This window comes from Phaenicophaeus curvirostris, chromosome 9 (assembly GCF_032191515.1).
Source record: "Phaenicophaeus curvirostris isolate KB17595 chromosome 9, BPBGC_Pcur_1.0, whole genome shotgun sequence".
NCBI lineage: Eukaryota > Metazoa > Chordata > Aves > Cuculiformes > Cuculidae > Phaenicophaeus > Phaenicophaeus curvirostris.
The window spans coordinates 11,100,011-11,124,864 of record NC_091400.1 but is presented as its reverse complement, the minus strand read 5'-3'; the positions used below and the strand labels follow the sequence as shown (position 1 = coordinate 11,124,864).

Here is a 24,854-nt window from a genome sequence, read left to right as displayed (position 1 = left end):
GGAAAAAAAAAACCATACTGCATTTCCAAGCTCATTTACTGCAACAACAAGAGGCCAACAGTCAGCAATGAGGGCAAGTTACTTGTATTAGGAAAAGCCACAGTGTGCATGTAAGTTTAAGCCAGAAGAAAGCTACAGAAGCTCAGTATTCAGAGACGGGAATTCTGAGGATTTCATAGTACCCAACTCATCTCAACTTCATCACATGAAAATGGAATCTGGATTGCAAGTCTAGACCTAGATTATCATCCAGCAGCCATGAGTTTTGGATTCATCTACGTGTACATTAACTACTTCGAGACATTAAACTGCAAGGTCAATATTTCAGTCCTTACAGCTGCAACCTAATTTCACTAAAATTACCTTAATTACCAGATCAAAATGTTACTTATATCATTCTTCATTTCAGAGGATGGGAATACTGAACCAACTGTAACAAACTTATCACATTTTCAAAGCTAAAGGTTCATTTTCACTTAAAAAAAACCCACAATAAAACTCTTAACAGAGGCTTAAAAAGGTCTTTATAAAATAATCTTCATCACACTTACAATAGTAAGAAAATTATTCCCGTTGCTAATTTCTAGTAAATACGAACTGTTTTAGGTAATCTCTATTAAAGATGGTTATGGCTACAGTTCATACTTGAGTTTTACAAGGTGGACAGACAAATGTGTCAAGAAAAGCAGCTTACTGCTGTTTCTCAACAAGTCCTTTCTAACAGGGACATGCTGCCTCAAAGGGCAAAGCCTGTTTGACAGCCCAAGACAGAGCAGCTGAAAGAGAAAAATAAGGATCGGCACACCAAGAAGCCTTCCTTGGCGATCACTTTATACCGGGAATTGGACAATTCGACTGATTTCAGATCAGAATTGAGTCATTGCATCCATCTCTTGAATTGCGGTGGTGATCATCTCAACATTTAAGTTTCCTTGCAGCGAGAGAAGAAGGTAGAGTTGGAGCAAGTTCCGGACTGGCAGGAAAAGTGTCTGACGCTCCTCCTGACATCCGTAACTCTGAAAACACTTGATGTTCTTCCACATGTTTGTCCCCAGGTCTGTCGGAGCAGCAGGTATGGCTGCGCAGAGAAAACAGAATGTGGACATATGGTAAGTAGGAAACAGAGTGTCTCTCCACTCCACACCAATAGAATTAAATACCCCAGTCAACTCCGAGAGCACTTGACAAGATCTAAGACTCCCTACAAGCTTTTAATCTAATTTTTAATCAATATTTTACCCAGCCCATATAGAGACATTTTTTCTCATGTGAACAAGATCGTGGTCTGGCAGCATGCAGCATGAAGTGCATCCCAGTGGGCCCTACCTGCCTTCCCAGTTAGGCCTCTGGGATCTGAAGCCTAATCCCAATTGTTCTTCAGTCAAGCACATGGTGAGAGAAGTTCTGAGCAGCTCCTAAAGTTCCATACAGACATCCTTCTGATGTTCTGAGCAATTCTATTCCAACCACACAGGCATCCTTGGCTGTGCTTTGTTGCATGACACCTCAATGAACAATCCACCAACTGTGTGGTTCTCAATGAAAAATTCCCAACATAGGAAGGAGATAGAACTGTTGGAACCTGTTGGAACAGGTTCAGAGGAGGCCAGGGAGATGATCTGAGGGCTGGAGCCCCTCTGCTATGAGGACAGGCTGAGGGAGCTGGAGAAGAGAAGGTTCTCAGGAGATCTCATATCTCAAAGCAACCTTCCAGTACTGAGAGGGGCTCCAGGAAATCTGGGGGGGGCTTTTTACAAGGGCCTGGAGTGACAGGACAAGGGGGAATGGCTTTAAATTGGAACAGCTTTAAATATAAATTAATTAAATTTAAATTAAATTGGAAGGGAATGGCTTTAAATTGGAAGACCTAGATTAGACATTAGGAAGAAATTCTTCATGATGAGGGTAGCGAGGCCCTGTCCCAGGTTGCCCAGAGATGTCCTGAAAGACCCATCCCTGGAGGTGTTCAAGTTCAGGTTGGATGGGCTTTGAGGTCCCCTCCATCCCAAACAATTCTATGATTGAGCATTTAACTTCTATTCAAAAGGGAACCAACTTCCATTCGACCTTGTTTCACTTGTTCTACTGGAATTCTTACCTATACAAGGATAACAAAACTCTGGGGTATAGAGAGGAATCATTCAGTAATTTATTGGTATCAATGATTAACATCATCTTCAGAGAGGAATGACCTTTTTCTCAGCACACACATGCACAATTAGTCACCAAGAGTACAATATGAACATTACAACCCTGGATCATTGTCAGTGTCCTTTAATTTACTGCACTGGAAACACAATTTCATTGTAGCCAACATCACCAAGTTTTCCTACGCTTAAACATTCATAGAGCAATTGAACTGGAGTGAAACATGATAAAGAGAGATCATATTTGTTGACATATCTGTACTGGCAAATATTATTTACAATAACCTCTAACATCAGATACCTTTGGTGAACAGATTTACAATTTCCCCTGCATTTAAACGTAGAAATTGTTTTGGCAACCCAAACAACACTTTGGGGCTGCCTGATTCACCATCTGAACTTCAGAAGAAAAAAAGGGAAAGTAAAGACACCCAGGTTGCAGCTGGATTTAATCAGAGTACATAAATCCTACTAGAACAAACTTACAAATTCAGGTTTCTGTACATCAATGCTGTGGTTGCTCAGGATTGATATCCATAGTCCTGTATATCTCTTTGAGAAACAGCAAGGCAGTGTCTTCAGACCCCCTGGGAAGAATTAAAAAAAAAAGGCATTATTTCAGTACAGTCCACATTCCAATTCCCGTAAAGAACACTCCAGCTCTCTAAACGCTTGGCACAGCCTCTTGCTCTGGTACTTATCTTTCGGGAACACAACCTGACCACTACCAGCTTTGCACTAAAAAGTACGGAAATTCTCAAATAAATGAAAGTTTAATACAATTCATGTGCCATGTTACCAAGCTGTTCATTTTTTCTCCTCTTTTCAAAATCAAAGCTGCAGGCTATCTGAATTCAAATTAAACATGGACAGAATTTATTTTCTTACTTGTCTGTAAAATGGTATTTAAACTCACAGAAACAATGCCAAAATAAGAGCAACAATAACTTTAAATGACAACAAAATAAAACAGGCAAATTTTAAGAGCGTTCTCAAGCTGCAGGTGGTGTTAGGAAAGGGCAGATTCCCAGGCTTTTAAAAAAAAAATAACATAGGGAAGCAGTAAAGGAGATGTACACTTTCAGAACAGTGATCCTGCAAACGTGCAAGAAGTCATTTATGGAGCCCCAGGACAGAGTGAAATGTCCAGGTTAAGGGACTACAGATTATTTTCTGCAGTTGAGCACAGAGACAGAATTGTGTCCTGTTCTGGAATCCCCAACAGCAGATGAACCCTTTCTAACAGATCTATATTGTCCTCAGCTGAGGACTGGGGCTGAGGAGGGGCTTTTTACAAGGGCCTGGAGTGATAGGATGAGGGGAAATGATTTTAAACTGGAAGGGGGAAAATTTAGGTTAGACATTAGGAAAAAATTATTCACGCTGAGGGTGGGGAGGCCCCGGTCCAGGTTGCCCAGGGAAGTGGCAGCTGCCCCATTCCTGAAGGTGTTCAAGGCCAGGCTGGATGGGGCTTGGAGGAACCTGAACCAGTGGGAGGTGTCCCTGCCATGGGGTTGAGACTGGATGGGCTTTGCGGTCCCTTCCAACCCAAACCATTCAATGATTCTGTGATTTCTTGGTGATCTGTCTCCACTACTAAATGAGCAAGCAAACAAGCAAGCAGATGCGTCAACACAGAAGGCCCATTCTCTCCAACACATGGATCCTTCCATTCAAGGCCTTCCACAACAATCCCCTCCAAAATACACCCAAAACAACTCTCCCAAAAACCCTGCTAGTATTTGGGTTAGTAATCACCATGCTTATCTTCCTCACCCGGATGACCAAATGTAGCTCTGCGGAGCCGGTTTTTAAGAACCTGGCAATGATCGGCTGCCACCTTGTGGAAAGGAACTCCTGTTTCCTTCGCCCCTACCTTCGAAACGGCACTGCGAACCACCGAGTCACTGACGGCACAGGGAGCTCTGTCCTCCTGATAATCCCTTCTCCAGCAGCTGCCGAGTTCTGGCAATGTAGGTCTTTTCCAACCAAAACCATTCTGTGACATCAAACTCTGCTTCTTGTTTGATAAATTGTTCAGTATATGAGCAACCTTCGGTGCACAAGTGGTAAATCATGGCCATCCAAACTTACAGGAAGATCCACAGGGCCTTTTTCCTTCCTTTTATTTGTTCATCTTGGACAACAGAGCATCAATAGCAGGTGATTTCATTCCAACAGGAAGAGGTAATGAAGGTTTTCTACAGCTGTATGGATGCCCTCAGGGAGGAGAAGTGGCTGAAAAGTGTGGGGTACCCCTAGGAGTGGCAAGCACCCCAAAGCTGTGAGGATGGGGGTGCCCCAAGGCTTGGGATGGGGCACCCAGGAGGTGCCCTTGGGTGCAGGTTTCCCTTAAGGGCAATAAGGGTTCTCAGAGGACTGAAGGTGCCCCAGGACTATGGGGGTGCCGGAGGCCGGGAGGTTCCCCCCGGAGTGTGTGGGGCTGGAGTATGGACATGGCTCTGCCTGACAGCACAACTCAGTTCGGGCCAGCCCGGCGCCGCCACAGTGGCAGCGACACAGGCTTTGCTCTGGAGGGACCCCCGAAGCACCCCCACGAGGGGCGAGCCAGTCTTGTCATGCACCTGTGCCCCCCAAAACCCCAGCACTTTATCCATGGGGAAACTGAGGCACGGAGCCCTGCCCTGCTTTCACCCACTCCCCAGCCCCAGGGGTCTGCTTTCCGGGGAGGCTGCAGCAACCAGAAGGGGGCTTGAAGGGGAGCCCTGGGAACACTGGGGGCCAGGGTGGGGACCCCCTGCTGGAGCATCACTGCAGGGGTGGATGCACCCCAGGGTGTGCCCCCACGTCACCTGCTGCGAGCGACCCTGGACAGTGATAGGAATGGTTGGACTCGATGATCCGGTGGGTCTTTTCCAACCTGGTGATTCTATAAGTTGTAGTCTAATACAGTTCCTTTTCATCAATAACTACAGTTGTCAAAATGCTCACAGAGCTCTCATTCTGAAGACATTTGTAGCTGAAGGTGTGTGTTTCGCTGTCAAAGCTGAGAACAACAGTGTGCAGTGTCTTTGCTGCCAACAGGACAATAGATCTGTTTACTCTGTGCTAACACAGAACTGTATAAGACTGACGCTCCTGGACAATCATGGATACTGTTTGGCTTAATCATAGAATCACAGAATGGTTTTGGTTGGAAGGAACCTCAAAGCCCATCCTGTTCCAGCCCACCTGCCATGGGCAGGGACACCTCCCACTGGATCAGGTTGCTCCAAGCCCCATCCAACCTGGCTTTGAACACCTCCAGGGATGGGGCAGACGTTAAGCGAGGGTGATCTCATATCTAACTCAATAGTCATCTTTTTCAAACACTTCAAGGATTACAAAGGCCCAGAACTCTCCAGGCTCCTGGGTCACAGGCATACATATAGATCAACCACTGTTCTGATGGCTGTAAAACTGGTTTGTCCTTTTGCAGCGTTTAACTTCTCAAAGCAGCAGTAGCCTGAAAAATAGTTCTGTGTCTATAAAGCCAGTTATGCGTGTGAAACATCAGGGCATGAGTTTTGACAGAAATCACCTGGGGTTTTATCATAAAGCAATCAAGACAGGAAACACAATTCCAACAGTTATCATATTGGTCCCAGTAAGTAACAGACAACAGGAGTAAAATAAATGTCAGGCACGTCCTTACCAACACGTAAAGATAGAGTTATAGCAGAGAAGAAGGACTTAAAGAATCACAAACACTTCCTCTTACCAGTAGCACAAATGACTCTGTAAAGCAAAGAGGTATTCATTGAAGCTTTCTATCGGTTTCTCTTGTAGAACATAATCAATGCGGCGTCCTCCATTGAGCATTCCAACCTTCACTAAGTAATCTTCATCTTTCGGAGGCTCTGGAATTTCAGTGATCTTTTCAGCTACAATGAAAGAGTTTCAGATTAAAACTAGCATCGAGCACAGCCTGTTGGACGAGGGTCAAGAAATATCACAGTCACCTCAACTGACCAGCGTGCCACTATGTAACTCAGGAAGGATAATGGAACTACAGGCCTTATGCTTTCAGAACAGGTTTTGCTAAAAGAATAGCTCACAAGAAGCAGTAACTGAGCCATTTTTAAAACCCCACAGACAGATCCAGTCATTCCACAAGCAAATTACCTGAAATAACACATTTTACTTCCCCCTTGCCTGGAGTCAACCCCTATCCTCGAGTTAAACCAAGAGCAATGTCTTTATAAGTATAAACAAAGCCAGCATTACTAAACATCAATGGTTAATTCAAGCCTGCTCTTGGTATCGTTAGAGGTAATATTTATATCCGACTTCAGTTTATTTTTCTCAGCAGCATTTTTTTTGCTAGAGCACATACTTGAATGTTTCTTAGCTCATGCCAAAAACTCAGCAAACACTACTGAAGAGAGTAAATCTCACCAATAAATATCAACTTCTACTGAAGTCGCCCTGAGAGGAAAGAAAACACAACTGACTTAGAAACCTGCCCTTCTAACACAAAGCTGACAGCTTATACAAACTCAAGCTTAAAATATTCTACAATAAAAGCTAACTCTTCCTTTCCTAAAAGGCATAAAAATGCACCAATAGATCTTACATTCACAATAATAATACGGGAGCACAGAGGCCTTCTTAATAGGATCAGGAAATCAATAGCAAGCAGTCAAGTAGCTCAAGTTTCTACTAATTTGAGATCAAGTAAGTTAAAAGAAAGCCAAAAACGTGCCCACATACCTTCCACCACTTGTTTTTCTTCCTCCTCTTTAATTTGGTTGGCTACTTTCTCCAGTTCCGCTTGTAGCTGAGTTGAAGATGTATGAGCGCGTGCAAATTCGTTCAGGGTCTGCCAGGCACTCTTCAAAGAGCTGATAAACCCTTGTTTCAGGTCAGATCCCATGCGAGAGAGAGAATCTCTCAACTCTAAAATAAATGATAAATAAACATTGCAATAGCAGAAGGACGTGAATGATAAAATAAATCCTGTTCAGACACATCCCAGTCACAAGGAGAAACAGGCCTGCTGTGTCATCTTTCTCTGTTCCATTTAAAAATATTAGGGGAAATGTTAATGAATATCCAATTAATTTCTCACTTTATGGTCAATGCTTGAACCTCTGCTGGTGCAGAACAGTTCTAAAACCTCCAAGCCCAGAAGAGTCCACAAAAATAGTTCTGCCAGCCAATCCCTCGCTACGCTACCCCCACCCCCACCATCCCTCCCAACACCCGACACTTAAGGAAAAGAGACAAGTTTAAAACGCAGAAGAGACCAGAGGAGCAGCCAATGTCTCCTGTAGCAGCAGCGTGTTTGGAGAAACACTCCCAGACAGCTCTAGCTGTGTCACCAGTAACCAAGCTGCCATCCAGTACTGCTGGGAACTTCCGAATGAGGGAGAGCTCTTCACAATAACCAGTTAGAGCCCTGTGTGTCTCTTGGATCAGGGCTCACGAGTATTTTCAATGGAACATTCAGCTACATTGAAAGAAAACCAGTAAAGACCAGCAGACCATATTTTCCTCCTTTCCTATACACATTGTTTAAGAGTTGCAACCTAAAACGATCTTTAAGAAACACTTGGCCTCATCTAAGACTGTAGATTCACTCTGATGTACCATTCCAAAGTACAGATGCCGTGGAATTTTTCCAATATGGGCTCTCAGGAGGGCTCTGTCAACTAATATTGTCAGTGTACAGCAAAACTGACTTTCCTTATCAGGAATGCAAAATTGAAGGATAGCACCTTGATCCAACGTGTACTTGTGAGCAATAACATCCAGCCCCTGCACACCAATTGCTACGGAACCCCCTTTCTCCTCAGTGTTCCCAGTACTGAGCAGACACTGGTTAAACACTTCATGGTGGGCACTAGGGACACGTTAAAAGAAAGCAGTAAATTCAGTTTCTGTTTCACATCATCTTAGGTTTTAAAGTGAACAAGTGATGTATGAAGATTGTAAAATGCAACTTTGTTAATTAGAAACTCAAAGATTGAGGAATTGCAACTATTTCATCTGAATGCAGTTAGGAATGCCCAGCTTACAGGGCTAGGAGGAATTCCCCCTGATGGTTAGAAAAAACAGTCAGATAATCCGAGAACATCCATTAACCCCTTAAAATCTTACAATATTCTAATGCATCAAATGAGTAAATGAGGAATAAGATCCATATAAGAATTAAGTTTTCTTTTTACCTAGATGAAGTCTTTTTCTGCCTTTATGATGGGGAATAAGAACTGGTTTTAAATCTATGTCTTCGATGATCATTGGCTCTAACCTGTATGCCACTGGATCAAGCTGTTAAGAAACAACACGTTGACACTTAGATTAGAAGCTATTCCAATTATTGCATTTTGGTGGAAAAAAAACCCATTTCTGATTAATAGAGAATCAGTTTTTAATTCTGTTCTATTTCAGCTCATGACCATGTAGTTTAATAGTAAGATTTAGCAGGTTCATTACCTAATTAGATCTTGTTCTCCTACAGAGATTCTAAAAAAGGAAATAAAACAGCAAAAGAACAACAAAACATTCTTGTGCTCTGCTGATCTCTAGAAACCAGACAGGACAGAAGAGGACAAGTGTACTGCATGCACTGCAAAACCACTGAGGATCTCACAGAATCTACACTGAAAACTCAGAAAAGTTCTGTAAACAGCTCAAATACAAACACTTTGTAGGCATCTATAAGAGTGGTTTGAAATTAATGAGAATAAGTTCTTTAAGCTCTGAAAATGAACAGGGCAAATATCATCAAGCCAATCCATCCCTGGAATGCTGCACGTGGAACCCACAGCCAGCTCTGCTTCACTTCTAATGACTTCTTGTCACTTTTAGGACAAGAGGAAATGGCCTCAAGGTGCACCAGGGGAGGTTTAGATTGGCTATCAGGAAAAATTTCTTCACCAAAACAGTTCTGGGCACTGGCAGAGGCTGCCCAGGGAAGTGGTTGAGTCCCCATCCCTGGAACGGTTTAAAAGACAGGTAGATTAAGTGCTCAGGAATATGGTTTAGTAGTGGACAAAGGTCTTTTCCAACCAAATGATTCTATGATTTTCACAGTAAAGACCACAAATGTTTGGAATATATATTTCAGTTAAGTCATTGTTTTAAAAAGGGTGTGATGGGAAATGTACATCAGGGATCAGGAGCTGTAATGCCCAGAGCTTAAAACTGCATATTCTGCATCACCATCACCTGCATGAATTCAAACCAAATCTCAAAAGCACTGCTTACTTACTGGATGATAGATGTTGAAGAATCCCTTGCAGGTAGGGAGTCTGTAGTTTTCATCAATCTTCTCCACACCTCTCACAGTGAGGAACACACCGATAGGAGAACCGAGAGCAAAGAAAATATCTGGCTCAAAATCCAACGCACTGTAAACCACAGAAACCTACCAGACAGAAATCAGATCTGTGATCACTCAGAACGGCCCGCTAGTTAGCACAATGCTTAGAAAAACAGGCTGGGTATTAAATCAACCATGTGCTCATTGTACTTCCAGGAAGCTTCAGCTGCCTTGCTCTCTTCCACATTAATACTGTGGTATCAGCACGTTTTATAATGTTAGAACACTTTTGTTATTAAAAAAAATCAAAAGTACAACAAATTGAAAAGATCTTTTTCAAACAGGAAGACAGGTTTTTCAAACAGGAAGGTTTGTTTTTTGAAGTCTGCAACAGCATAAATGGATCACTTCAGGCTACCATGTTAACTGTAAGGCCACAGAATCATTCAATATTACATCATTCACGCAGTTCTGCTTCTGGAACAGAACTGACTTCACAGCTCACTCTCTATGAAACAGAAACCAAACTGGAGTGGCATTCTCATTATAACAAGTGTTGTGGTTTGAGTTAAAGTAAGATCAGTCCCTGACTTCAGCTCAGTCTTGTCTAAATAGCTTCATTTTCTGACAGTGAACTGCATGTGTTTCAGGCAGGGTTTCCCTCTCACAGCGATCACACGGGGCACTGGGATGCAGAAAGGCCACTGCTTACACTTCTTCCTACAGAAACCCAGGCCATCCTCGAGCTGGAGGAGCCGTAAGGGAAAGAGGCGGAAGAGGTCACACCTGCAGGGAGATGTGGACAAGAGGGGTGACCCCAATCTGACCACGGAAGATTCCATCCTGTACACGTTACACTTCGGATAAAACTGAGGGATCTCTCTCTCTTCTTTGGTGGCACACGTCCAGCGAGGACCTCGTCTGGCTGTTTGCCCCTGACCCTGGATCCGTGAGTCCCTGAATCCAGTCCCTGAGCCCAGCTCCCTCCTGGCCTCAGATCCTTTCCCCTGTGTCTGCTCTGCAGCATCTGTGGTGGAGGTATTGAGGGGTGGGGGCACGATCTCATATATTTTTATACATTTTATTACTTCCTTTTTATTTTCAGTATTATTATTTCATTAAGACTTTAGTTCAAGTTTCCAGCCTGCAAGTCTTTTTCCTCTCATTTCCCTTTCCCTGAGGGTCAGGGAGAAGGGAACTGGGAACCCAACTGCTCAGTTTTAGCTGATGAAATTGCCTGGGCTGGGGCTAAACTGTGACAACAAGTTTTGATTGTCACTAATATAACCCACTCTCCCACCAAAGGGTAAAGCTCTACCTAAACACAGTGTCTGTGCAACAACCAAGGGAAGTGGCACAAAGTCACCGTTAAAAAAACCCAAAACCAAGCAAAAGGACAGCGTTGTTCCAAATGATTCATCTAAATCTACATAGTCTCACCTGGCCGGTTCCAACCTCAAAATATTCATAGTCGATGTTCACAGAAGAAACGGATGCACCCACTGGAAGCTTCCTCTTTGAGCGCAGCTGACCAGCCTCAGAAGGGGAGACAGAATTTACTGTGTCCTTTGCTTTCTGAGCATCTTCTTGAGTTTGGAGAGTGGCAGCCAACATCGCTTTCTTTTCCGCTATCGCCTTCTTTTGTTCCTTTTGAGATATGTTTCAAAACCAGGAAAAAGGGTTATTTCACAGTTCCTTTATTTAATTCCTTTAATATATCCATGACGTTAATGAGTATGTTAAAGAAGAAGTTACTCCACAGCAAGAAAATCAGTTACATTTGCCGAACAACATTTTATTTCATTCCTGAAATGCACGCTTACCTGCTTGGCTGCTCTGTCTTTCAAAAAATTTGCTATTTTCTTTCTTGGTCCAAGAGGGATCCCCATTTCCTTCAGGTCATCGACTGTACACATCAGCTACAAAAAAAACACACACATTAAAGCACAGTTTATAACTTCTCTAGAAACACAGAATCACAGAAAGATTTGGGTCAGAAAGGACTTCAAAGCTCATCCAGTTCCATCCCCTGCCGTGGGCTCCAAGCCCCATCCAACCTGGCCTTGAACACCTCCAGGGATGGGGCAGCCACCATTGCTCTGGGCAGCCTGGGCCAGGGCCTCCCCACCCTCAGCATGAAGAACTTCTTCCTAATGTCTAATCTAAATCTCCCAGTTTAAAGCCATTCCCCCTCGTCCTATCACTCCAGGCCCTTGTAAAAATTCCCTCCCCAGCTTTCCTGGAGCCCCTTCACGTACTGGAAGCTGCTTTAAGCTCTTCCCACAGCCTTCTCTTCTCCAGGCTAACAACCCCATCTCCCTCAGCCTGTCCTCACAGCAGAGGGGCTCCAGCCCTCAGATCATTTCTTAAGTCATTGCGAGTAAGAATTAGAGAAGACATTTCATAAAGCTATAGCAAATACAAAGGAATTGAGAAGAAACAATACAAGCTGCCCCAAAAATAACCAGGGGAAAAACATAATATAAAAAGTATTCACGTAACATTTAGTTTTCATGTCAGACATACACTTTCTTACCCTTTTGCAATGCTTTCATGCCTTATGGTACATTAAACACGTGAAGAAAAGAAGACAACCCACCATCAAACAATGAAGACCCAAACATAAGCATCTACACCCCAGGCAGTCCCCAAAAGTCAAGTGAACACTGCTGTACCAAAGACTCCATGTCGATTCGCTCCTTCTCAAAAGTGCTTGCATACTCTGACAAACTAAGCATTTCCAAAGTCTTCTGCAAAGTAGGAACATCATCATCCACTTCAGCCTCACAAAGCTCATCACCAGAAGTAGTAATTGAGGAGCCCAAGGAACTGGTATCTTCAGTCATCTTAACAAAACAGCACAATCACATCATTCAACAGTGAAAAGCTCCCTCTTGAAAACATTATTTGTAAGTTTATGCTCTTTTTTTAGCGAAGCAGGACACAGATTTTTCACTAATAATAGCAGAACAACTATTGAAAACTTATAGAGAGACAAAAGGTTTTTTGAGGTTTCCAGCACCCAGAAAATATCTCTTTTTAAGCAGCAAATAACTGATCATCATTCCTAGCCTGAACAAAGATTCTTTCCCTCTAACGCATCTCCCTCACCGTTCAGGTACTGGTAAGACCAAGCTGTGTGTCCACACGGGTGATGCTCATGATCAAATCTCACTACTGGCCTACTTGGAACTTGAGAGTTGTGAAGCGTTAGTCCTGGGAACGGACAGCATTTACTGAACAGCACTTCAATTAACGTGTTAAAAAGTACCATCAGAACCCACAATTCTAAAAACTCCTAGAAACTTAAGGAAAACTTGCTGAAAACCTCAGACTCCTTTGCCTGAAAAGATGAGCACACAAATTACCGGTTTGTCATGAGCAGCCACATCCTTCGTGGTCCCGTTAACACCAGAGAATGGTCCACCGTTCACTGAAGAAGCCAAGTCCTTCTGGTTGGACAGTATGTCAAACAGAATCAAGGAACCTGAAAAAGGAATTAAAGTTGCCTTGGGAGAAACGTCAGATTTTCCTGTCTCTAAATCCTAACCAAGATTTATATGCAATAGTAACAGCAACACATACAATACAAACAGCTGAATTAAAAGTAAAATACTCATATACTGCAAAGAAATTCTTCACTACAAGAGTAGTGGAACACTGGCCCAGGCTGCCCAGAGCAGTGGTGGCTGCCCCATCCCTGGAGGTGTTCAAGGCCGGGTTGGATGAGGCTTTGAGCCCTTGATCCAGTGGGAGGTGTCCCTGCCCATGGCAGGGTGTGGGACTGAATGGGCTCTGAGGTCCCTTCTGACCCAAACCATTCCATGATTCTGTATTAACTTGAACATGATCCTTCTCAGCAAAAAGCGTATCTTTTTCTTCTTCCTCATACAGATGAAATAGCTTCACATAGCAGCCATGATTAAATGACCTTTTCTTCATCATTTTGCACTGCTTGCCTAACTGGAGGCAAAGTGCTAGCCCAAATCAGTACCTCATTTGCCATTGTAACACTGTTTCTATGCTCCAAAAGATTATCTTACTAAGTCAGGGTTCTGAGACACAGAATCACAGAAAACACTTGCCACTGGATCCGGGAACCTGGAACTGCCCCATCCAACCTGGGCTTGAACACCTCCAGGGATGGGGCAGCCACCACTGCTCTGGGCAACCTGGGCCAGGGCCTCCCCACCCTCACAGCAAAACATTTCTTCCTAAGATCTCAACTCAATCTCCCCTCTTTCAGCTTAAAGCCGCTCTCACTCATCCTATCCCTGCACTCTCTGATCAAGAGCCCCTCCTCAGCTTTCCTGGAGCCTTTCAGCACTGGAAGTTCCCCACCTAACAATACACCGGATACTTGCCAACTTTTAATGACAAATTAGACACAAACTTCTTTCATGAAGGAAACTGAAGGTAAGGTGGAGGGAAGTGCACACATCCACACAGTATTGATGCTCTCTCAAAGCTCCGTACACTTCGCTATTGAGAGGGGTTCAACTTTTAGTCGGCTGTATTCTGAAGGACTGTCATGCCCTACCAGCTAATTTTAGCCTTATGCTTAATGAAGGCTCTGTTTCCCTCAGCATGGAAATGCTGGTTTTATCCCAAACCTTAGATCATTACCCAAGCTGTGCCCAGCCACAGAGACTCCTCCTTTGAAGTCTGGGTTGCGACTCATGAAAAGGGCATACAAACGATTCATTTCCATCCCCACTTTATCCACGATCGTCTGGCAGTAGGTGGGGCTGTTGTAAAACAGGACATCAAGGAGCGTTTCATTGGTGAAGTGGCGCAGGCGCCCGATGCTCGGCAAAGTGATTTTTTTAATGTTCCTAGGAATATAGAACCATGAGAAGCATGAATGTCTTTACCGATAAGAACTTTGTTAACTTTTGAAATGACAGGTAGCAGAGCGGCAGTGGAAACACTATGGACTTTGTCTCCACAGACATTAAAAGCCATACAGCCTTCTGGCCTTGCTGCACACTTGTACATCAGTGCTATCTGATGACTATTCACATTTGAGAAAGGTACAGCTCCCTTTTCTTCTCTGCAGGCTGAAAGGAGGCCTGAAGTAATCTCTCCCCTGTCGTACAGTGACAGGGAAGTTTTAAGAGCAGAAGCTGAAGAGAAAGAACTCGCATGCAAAAACTGAAGGTGAAATTGAAGTAGCAGGCAGCATAATCTCTTATTGGAGAAAGAGCATTACCATCTGTCCGCATGGGGTTAAGACGGCTGCAATGGGATGGGCAGAGAACTGAGACTACCATGGCTAGTTAACATTGCCTGGTTTGAGTAACAGAACGAGGATCTTCATTCCTCACAATAATGCAGTGTTCAAACGAGAATAAGAGACGCAAACTTTAGGAAAGAATGACTTGACTTGACTGAGCCAGAGCAGTGTGGAGAATACCAGCTTGTGCTCTAAGTGGTAGAGGTTGCTGCCCTCCCAGTTTCTACTTTCCATCTCTAAGCAAGTGAAAACAGCTCAAAATGTCAAGTGTCAGCAAAGGACAGGCACCAGGAAATGAGCTTAAAACAGATTTTAAAATGCTGTAACACTCCTACCAAATACAGATATTAAGAAGTGTCCCTACCCATGGCAGAGGGGGTTGGAATTGGATGATCTTTAAGGTCCCTTCTAACACAAACCATTCCATGATTATGATGGAAAAAAACCAAAACAAAACAAAACCTTAGCTCAAATGCCTGATACTAATCCAGGTACTACTCTAGGACTGGACAGAGGGCTCAGTGCCTTAGGGTCAGAGTCAATGAGACTGCAGGAAGGTGCAGAAAAGTAAACTCCACTCTAAACTGGACACCCCTGCTGCTGGACAATACATCTCCGTGCTCAGCACCTGATCCTTACCTTCACTGTCTCTACATGCTCACTCATTCTCCTGCATCAAAGCACGAGCCACTTCCATGCCGGACTGAAAAGCATGTGTGCATGCATGCGTATCCTGTCACTCAGTGTCATGAAGAGAAACAAAATACTCCCCATATCTTTCCAGCTTTCCCTACACTCCTCGTCAAAATGTTAGTTAAAATAGAGATTCTCTTTTGTAATCCAGTCACATATTTATTCATTGAGCCTAAAGAGTACAGTAGCTTCTCTTTTTATCCACTACGTTATCTATGACAACTGTTCTGATGCAGCTCATACAAAGCCCACAGCATTAAACCATATCCTCACCTGTCCACACCCGTTGCATCTCCATGCAGAGAACTGTGCCAGTGGACTGGGAGGAATTCCACCCTGCTCACCTTCCGTTCTTCTAGAGATTTCTTAAAGTGAGTCTGCAACAGCTTCAGAGAAACGGTCCGAAAATCATCAACTGCAGAGAAAAAGAGTGATGAAAATCTGACAGTGATACTCAGTTACAAATACTCTTTTTTTCTGATTCAATTCAATTTCTGATGGAATCGAAATGCAAACAAAGGAAACTGCAAAGTGGAAAAGTCTTTGAAAGTATTACTCCTCTAACTATATGAAAACATATCGCTTTTAAAAGTGGATTATCTACCAAACTTCTACAATGAATGTATTTTCACTCCACAACCAGACACAGCCTCTGAATTTACTCATTTGTGCTGGTGTGTATTTAAAAAAAAAAGAAAAAAAAAAGCAAACAAAAAAACATCCCACACAAAGCAAACAGCCCACCACAAAACACACCCCACGTGCCCCAAAAGCCAAAGAGCTCTGCAAACCTAATGTTGTGGACTAATAAGAACATTTAAAGCTGTAAATCTCACAAAACACAGATTCTGCTTTTGGAAAATAACCACAAAAAAGTCCTATCAGAAAGTGATCTTCAGACTAGAGACTTTTATTTAGAAACATGCTTATGTGAATACAAGATAAAGACTCACATCTAAACAGTTAAGAATGTGACTGCTCATTGAACGAGCAAACACTTACCACATTCAACGATACTTCTAAATCTCAAGTCACACACAGGGCCAATGCCATGGACCATAAACACCAGATGGTCAATTTGGGACATTTCTCCTGTAGAAAAAGGAAATTAAAGATTCAGGTACCTCTATGTAGCACAGCTGTGAAGTCTAGAACCAAGCAACCATAAGACATCCTTGCTTTATAAAGCCTTTTATATAACAAGGTTCAGGGTGTAATGCAGTCTACAGGACTCTTGATTAAAAAACCAAAACCGGATCACCTCTCTCGAGCAGCTCAGGTTAAGAAACAATTTTAACCTCCAGACTCCAGGCATGAACAGCACTTGCTGTTCCACCCACTGTTGTGGACAGAACCAAACCGACCCCTTGAGCTGCAGACCCACGAGTCCAGGTATTGCAGAATGCCAGGTTGGAAGGGACCTCAAGAATCATCTGGTCCAACCTTTTAGGTGATCTATAGTTCAAATGAGATGGTCCAGAACCCTGTCAAGCTGAGCATTAAAAGTGTCATTGCAGAGGAATCTACCACTTCCCTGGGGAGATTATTCCAAGTAATCACATACCATCAGGAATTTCATCATGGTCATCATCAATTCCACGTTTCACCACTCTTGGTCTGGCCTGACTATCCTGAGTGGTGCCCCATTCATCTGGCGTGGCAGAAGGCTGGAACTGAACGATGACCTGAAAAAAGCACACTTTCCATTTATCAACACAAAAACCCTTATAATTTCTAAAATCACAGAATGGTTTGGGTCAGAAGGGACCTCAAAGCCCACCCATTTCCAACCACTGTCATGGGCAGGGACACCACCCACTGGATCTGGTTGCTCCAAGCCCCATTCTACCTGGCCTTGAACACCTCCAGGGATGGGGCAGCCACCACTGCTCTGGGCAACCTGGGCCAGGGTCTCCCCACCCTCAGCGTGAAGAATTTCTTCCTAATGTCTGATCTCAATCTTCCCCCACAGCCAGGTCCTATCACTCCCAGCTCTTGTAAAAAGCCCCTCCCCAGCTTTCCTGGAGCCCCTTTCAGTAGTGGAAGGACACTCTTAGGTCTCGTTGGAGCCTCCAGGCTGAACAACCCCAACTCTCTCAGTCTGTCCTGTTAGCCTGAGAGCACTGCATGGTTTAACACACCTCTGGTTTGATTCTTTTACCCTGCATCTTCCTTAACTGGCACACACACACCAAAAAGCCTCAGGAAACCCTGGGGCTACTCCTTGTGGTAGTGACAGTTCACCAACAACAGATTCCAAACAAACCCAGAAAGTTGTCATCAATTTGAAATGCAGCCAGGTGACAAACAGAAGTAACCAGTGGCTGAGGAAGCTGGTCTGCTTGGTGGTTCTTAGCAATTTTAGCTCCAAGCAAACATTACTGAAGCTCCTCTATCCTAAGCCCAGGTGCCCACTCTTCCATAGAGGATTACTGAGGAGACTGAATACTGCCCCTACTTACAATTATTGTGTCATGGGGTGGGGGTAGCAGTGCTTTTCAGGGAAGGACAACTCTCAAAGTAGCCTACAGGCCTTGGATAGTGAGGAATTCAGTGACATGGCTGTTTGTGGGACTTCTACTGACTCAGTACAGTCTGAACTCATGACACTAAACATTTTAAGCACTCCCTCTCTAGGTTTTTACTGGACAGAACTCCTTAGCCAGCATTATCAAGTGCTTAAAGTAGGAGCAACCATGATCCTTTCTGGCTTTTGAGTTGTTTCATTTATTTATTTATTTATTTATTAATGCATCTCTGATAAGGGAACAATTAACAGCACTGGTCATTAAGGTTGAAGCCTGTCTTTTCATCACAACAGACTGTTAAGCTCTAATTTTTAAAGATTTTCTTTTTTTTGCTATACTTTCTCATGGCCTAAAAGCAGTTGCAGTGGAAGACTCCTCATGGCTTAGATATAAAAACTAAGTGCCTTACAGTTAGATTAACACTCTTCTCCATGCGAAAGCTCTTAGTTTAAGTTCCTTTCCATTTGGTATACACTGTCTGAGGTTAAACCAACTCCAATTGCCTCCCGTTTGCTGCAAGTTATGCTTAGTCACAACATTTACTACATAAACTCTTATTCTTCTTGGTTTCAGCAAGCATTCTCTTTTAATTTGTTTTAATCATTGAAGCAAGCAGGAATCGCATGATAGCGCATCACAGCAAGCAGGTGCTCAGTGTTCTATAACCCTTACGATCCTCAATGCACACATACCCAAAACAACCAAGAAGAACATTTCAAGCAGGACTAAGACCACAATCAATTTATATTTCCATCCCTAGCGAATTCTGCAAGAACCAGTCACCAAAATCTGTTACCTTTGGATTATGCATAACAATTGTTTCCCCATTTGGGAATTCAAGTCGCCGATGCCATTGATTTGTCGTTACAGCCCTTTTATATTCTGCCTGAAACAGTGAACAAGTTACACAAAATCAGTCTGCATTCTCACACAAGCGATTTTTTAGCCTTTTGCATCACCTGTAACATTAAGGTTACGTTTTACATAACTTTATTTACACAAAAGTGTCATGTGAAGAGCTACGGAAGTTGATTTTAAGTCACAGCGGTGCAGGATCTATGCATGAGCAACGTGGCCTTCTGGCCACTCCCCTTTCCAGGATTTGCTGACTTTGCATACTTCCAGGGACTGCATGCTGGAAATCATTTTAATGAACCTCAAAAGAAATATTTCTAAGGTCATAAATACACAGGACAACCAAGTTCTTGGTGACATTAATGCAAAGGTTAATACTAACCTCCAGCTTATCACTGAAATCCTCAGTGTAAGGAACAAACCGGCTGTCTTTGTCTCCCTTATAAAACCAGACACATCGTCTCACTTCCGAAGGCTCCTCATCCCAGTACACGGCTTTCCTCACTCTGTCGTACAGGTACACGTCGTAGCGTCCCCCATCAGTGCTCAGAACCACGCTCTCAGGATCAGGCTGGACTAGGACACAGAAGTTGCACTCCATTACAACATCATCACATACAATCTTTCCTCACAATCTTTCCTCCCTCACTCCAGCCCAAATCACTTTCTGAGATGAATATTAAGGCAGATCCTATGGAAGAGAAGCTTCAGAATATCAGTGTTGCTCCAAAAATGATTCTATATGCGCTGTACACAACAAAAAAGCACTCTGAAAAGCTCCCAGACACAAACACTTATTCCAGAGCTGACAGAACAAACTCAGAGATGGATAAGTAGGCATTCGATGTGAAAATGCACTCGCCTTTGGTGATGTACAACTCGACACTGACAGCACCAAGCAACAGATAGCGTAAACAAATAAATGAAGTGCCACAAAATACATCTTCAAGATACATATTAGCAATACTTATTCCCACAATATCACTCTTCCCTGTGCCAGTGGTGTTACTCTAAATATCTCCTTCTAGTCCTTCTGGTTACCTCCGAGTATGATACGACTTACCAGAGTTGTAGACTTCCTCTAGCTTTGCAGAATCCAGAATGCTGAAGGGCATCCATATGTGCTTGTCCTCCACCTCCTTACAGTAGAACCAGTGGGGCTGAACTGGTTCATACTGGTTCTGTAGCAAAGCAGGAGGTGCTGGGACCAGGGGACCTGCTGGCCTGGGAGTACGGAGCTGTGACGGAGGCTGTGGAAACTGGAAATACACATGGGCTCATCAGCTCCATCTCACACAGCAATGCATAGATCAGTTCTGTAAGAACTACAGAGAACACTCTGAGCCTTTACTTCTAGCATTTTTTTCCCAATAACTTTATCTTTCCATCCAAAAATATTATAGACAAGTTAGGCACTTAATGTTTTTGAAAAGTTACCCATTTTTTAATCGAGAAAGGATGTGAATTTCATTCCCACAAATAAACTCCAATTGTCTAAGACCTTGATTGCCTAAAACCAACAGGATTTAAAATATTCTCCCAAATTTTCAACATTCAGGCTCAACTCATCTCTTCCAGCCACCACACTTGACAGGAAAACAAAACTGACAGCCTCTCCTTCTTCATTTAGAGATAATTATGTTTTTGCACAAAATTTTTGTCTTTTTTAAGCAGTGGCCCCTTCAATAACCACTGTCCTGCAAAGGGATCAGGAGAGGCAGATTTCAAACTCAAATGTAGCCTCAGCGATGCAAGAAAAGCAACCGATTTTGGAAGGGACTGTAGTCTACAAAAAGCTGATTTCAGTCAAATTGTACAAAGATCTCATTTAGCACAACTAAAACAAAGTGATATCAGCAGCAACTGTCACAGTGGATACATTTAAGAAAAAAACAAGCCTCCAGGCTTGAGGAAGAGCGGCTGGAAAGCTGCCTGGAGGAGAAGGACCTGGGGGTGCTGGTCAGCAGTGGCTGAACGTAAGCCAGCAGTGGCCCAGGTGGCCACAAGGCCAATAGCATCCTGGCTTGGATCAGTCATGGGGTAGCCAGCAGGAGAAGGGAAGGGATCATCCCTCTGGACTCAGCACTGGTGAGGCTGCACCTCGAATCCTGGGTTCAGTTTTGGGCCCCTCACTCCAAGGAGAACATTGAGGGGCTGGAGCATGTCCAGAGAAGGGAACAGAGCTGGGGAAGGGGCTGGAGAACAAGCCCTGTGAGGAGCAGCTGAGGGAGCTGGGGTTGGCTACTCTGCAGAAAAGGAGGCTGAGGGGAGACCTCATCACTCTCTACAACTGTCTGAAAGGAGGCTGTAGCAAGGTGGGGGTTGGTCTCTCCTCCCTGGCATCCAGTGACAGGATATGGCAGAAATGGCCTCAGTTTAAAGAGCAAAGAGATTTCAGCTGTTGTGTTCTGGTGCCAGGAGTTCAGGAATGATTCACGTACCTGTGTCAACGGTCCTGGAGGCGTCTGATACATCTGGGCAGGGGGTACAGAGGACGGTGGTGCTGCCTGGCTCTGCTGCAGCTGGGGGGGAGTGAGGTACGGGTTGGCTCTGCTGCTCAGGGTGGTGTGTCGGTAAGGGTTGTACCCCTGCTGCGCTGTTCCCTGGGGAAGAGCAGATGCGTTTGCAGGCGGGGGACAGCTCTGCTGCGGAGTCTGATAAGCCGCAACTCCACCATGTGAAGCAGGCGGTGCGCTGAACGAAGACTGTGACTTGGGGACGTGCAGGCCAAAGGCGTTTTGCCCATCCTGGGACCCAGACCCAAGTGGGAGTGAAGTCAGAGGCCTGGAGAAGGCTGGTGCTCCAACAGGCGGTGCAATGGTTGTCAAGGGCTGCTGCCCGATGCTTCCAAATGGATCGCTGCCGCTGGGGACTTGAGAGAAGTAGTTGAAAGTCTGTGGTGGAGCGGGGCTGGCAGATGTCTGACCCAGGAAGCTGTCCTCTTCACCAACATCTGCAGAATCATCTGTGAAGAAAAGATCACTACAGATATTAGGAGAGGTTCAAAACAGTCAGTGTATGTAGCAAAAATATTCTGTAACATTATCAGTTATTACTAAAACCCTGTTAGCCCCCACAAAGGCAAAAGGATTACAAAGCTTACGCATCCTTGCTGATTAAACACACCATAAAATGAAACAGGAGATACCAAGTTTTCAAGACTATTTAAAATGGACCAGAACAATCACTCGGTGTCTGCAAGTAAAGCGATAAAAAATTAAAAATCTGAAATAAAAGACCAAAGTACGACTGAAGTCAGGGCTTTCCCGAGCCAATCTGGCAAAGTTCCCTGCAGGAGCACTAAAATCCGTTCCTTGACTGTGATACAGAGCATCAAGGGAGCATAGAGAATCTTCCCTGGGAAGCTGCTATTCTAATTAATTAATCATAAAAGCAGCAGCAGCCACAACTAAAAAGGACTATTTTAACCACCTTTTATTCAGTAAAATAAAGTACTTTCAGGCCTATATGTTATCTCCAAGCTACAAACAGAACAACTATTTATAATAAATACAAGGTCTCAGCCACTAAACAATAAAATTCCCCTTCATTTAACATTTCATTAACATTGTGGAATAGAGAGAAGCACAACATGTACCACACGGCCAGTTCTCAGCTTTCCAGAATACCTGGCAAGCTATTCCCCTTCGTCCTATTGCTCCAGACCCTTGTAAAAAGCCCCTCCCCAGCTTTCCTGAAGCCCCTTTCAGTACTGGAAGCTACTCTAAGATCTCTCCAGAGCCTTCTCTTCTCCAGGCTGAACAGCCCCAACTGTCTCAGCCTGGCCTCATATGGGAGATGCTCCAGGCCTCGGATCATCCTCTTGGCCTCCTCTGGACCCATCCCTACAGTTTCATCTCCTTCTTATGTTGGGGATTCCAGAACTGGACACAGGACTCCAGGTAGGCTCTCACCAGAGTGGAGCAGTGGGGCAGAATCCCTGGCCACACTGCTTTGGATGCAGCCCAGGACACAGTTGGCTTTGTAGGCTGCAACTGCACCTTGCCGGCTCACAATGAGCTTCTCCTCTCCCAGCACCCCAACTCCTTCTCCTCAGGGCTGCTCTCAATCACATCATCCCCCAGCCTGTATTGAAATCAGGGACTGACCCGACCCAATGCAGGACCTTGCCCTTGTTCAGCCTCATGAGGTTCACAAAGCCCCACTTCTCCAGCCTGTCCAGGTCCCTTTGGATGCCATCCTGTCCTTCTGGTGCAACAACTGTCCCTCAGCTTGGCGTCATTTTCAGACTTACTCAGTGCACACTCACCATCTATATCGTCAATGAAAATATTAAACATCACTGGTCCCAGTACAGACCAGTAATTTTGCAAATATGGCACACAAACACAAGCTGGGCTGGAAAACAAGCAATCCATACACATTCACAAGTTTCCAGCAAAAATGCAGCTCTGACACACAAGGGCAGCTTTCATCCCACACACAACACAGCCCGTCTTCAACAGCGCCTGTGTGACAGCCTCCTGCGGATCCCTCCCTGGACAACATGGAACCTTGCCATTCCCAGATTGTCACCTGACAGCCACAAATGACATTGGTCTGTTTTCTCATTGGGAACACTGCCCTCTGAGTAAATGTTTCAGTTACTTCACCCACACCCGCACTCCAGAACCTACCTGCTATCATCAAACCACAAAGCACTTATTAATCACTCTTGGAGACAGGACAAATTTATTGCTGCTGCATGCAGCTTCCTCATGTTGGCTCACAGATGGCAACACATTACTGTGATCAATCTTGATCACATTTTACACAATTTAAAATTCAAACCAAAAGGCTTGTTCTTTCCTGCTTTAAATTATGATTCAAGACTCAAACTGCTCTACGCAGCTAGATCCCTATGACGCCTGGCTGGGCAACCAGTAAGTGCAATGGAACACAGAGCCATGAAATGGTTTGGGTTGGAGCAGATCTCACTGCCCATCCAGTTCCACCCCCTGCCATGGGCAGGGACACCTCCCACTGGATCAGGGGCTCCAAGCCCCATCCAACCTGACCTGGAGCACCTCCAGGGATGGGGCAGCCACCACTGCTCTGGGCAACCTGGGCCAGGGCCTCCCCACCCTCACAGCAAAACATTTCTTCCCAAGATCTCATCTCAATCTCCACTCTTTCTGCTTAAAACCGTTCCTCTCATCCCATCCCATCCCTGCACTCTTTGATCCAGAGCCCCTCCCCAGCTTTCCTGGAGCCCCTTTCAGTATTGAAAGCTGTTCTAAGATCTCCCCAAGCCTTTTCCTTTCCAGACCGAACAAGCCCAACTCTCTCAGCCTGGTCTCATAGCAGAAGCATCTCATCACACAGACTATCTCCATGGCCTCCTCTGGACTCGCTCCAACAGCTCTACGTCCTCCCTGTGCTGAGGACTCCAGAACTGGACACAGGACTCCAGGTGGGGTCTCACCAGAGCGGAGCAGAGGGGCAGAATCTCCTCCCTCGCCCGCCTGGTCCCATTGCTGTGGATGCAGCCCAGGACACGGCTGGTTTTCTGACACAATGAATCATAGAACCAACTAATTGCTTAGTCGGAAAAGACCTTTGAGATCAAAGAGTCCAACGGTACCCGTCCGTTACTAAACTATATCCCTAAGCATTTAATCTACCCGGCTTTTAAACTCCTGCAGGCACGGTGACTCCATCATGCCCCGGGCAGCCTCCGCCAGTGCCCAAGAACCCCTTCAGTGAGGGATTTTTTCCCAATATCCAGTCTAAGCTTCCCCTGGCACAGCTCGAGGCCATTTCCTCCCTTCCCACCGCCTGTCCCTCGGCAGAGGAGCTCAGCACCCGCCTCCCCACCCGGTCCCTTCAGGATCTGGGGACGCCGGGTCCCCCAGGCCCCGCCAGTGACTCAGGAACCCGTCCCCCTCGCCCCGTACCGGCTGCCAGCAGAGCGGGGCCCGGCGGCGCCGCCGGCGCTTGGCTCACTGGGATGAAGGGCACAGCGAAGCTGAACTCGGTGGCAGAGGAGGAAAAGAGCAAGTTGGTGCCGGAGCCAGCGGCCCCAGGCTTCGCCGCCGCCATGGCCGCACCCGCGGCCACGTCCCCGCCCGCCGCGCCGCTTCCGCCCGCTTCCAACATGGCGGACACAGCTCCTCGCCGCCCGCGCG

The 24,854-nt window shown here is 44.9% G+C and overlaps 1 protein-coding gene across 1 annotated transcript; it reads right to left on the bottom strand.

The window, feature by feature from the left end:
- Positions 1-18: 18 nt before the first annotated feature.
- On the bottom strand, positions 19-24,840 carry SEC23IP (SEC23 interacting protein). Its single transcript, XM_069863721.1, has 19 exons — positions 24,624-24,840; positions 21,168-21,691; positions 19,790-19,985; positions 19,109-19,302; positions 18,668-18,757; positions 16,908-17,028; positions 16,346-16,435; positions 15,617-15,758; positions 14,041-14,249; positions 12,783-12,901; positions 12,090-12,260; positions 11,238-11,333; positions 10,855-11,061; positions 9,364-9,519; positions 8,318-8,420; positions 6,861-7,046; positions 5,869-6,031; positions 2,634-2,734; positions 19-1,078 (listed from the first exon to the last, which is right to left on the bottom strand). The coding sequence occupies exons 1-18, from the start codon at positions 24,823-24,825 to the stop codon at positions 2,653-2,655; spliced, it is 3,051 nt and encodes a 1,016-aa protein (XP_069719822.1). The 5' UTR covers positions 24,826-24,840; the 3' UTR covers positions 19-1,078; positions 2,634-2,652.
- Positions 24,841-24,854: the final 14 nt, after the last annotated feature.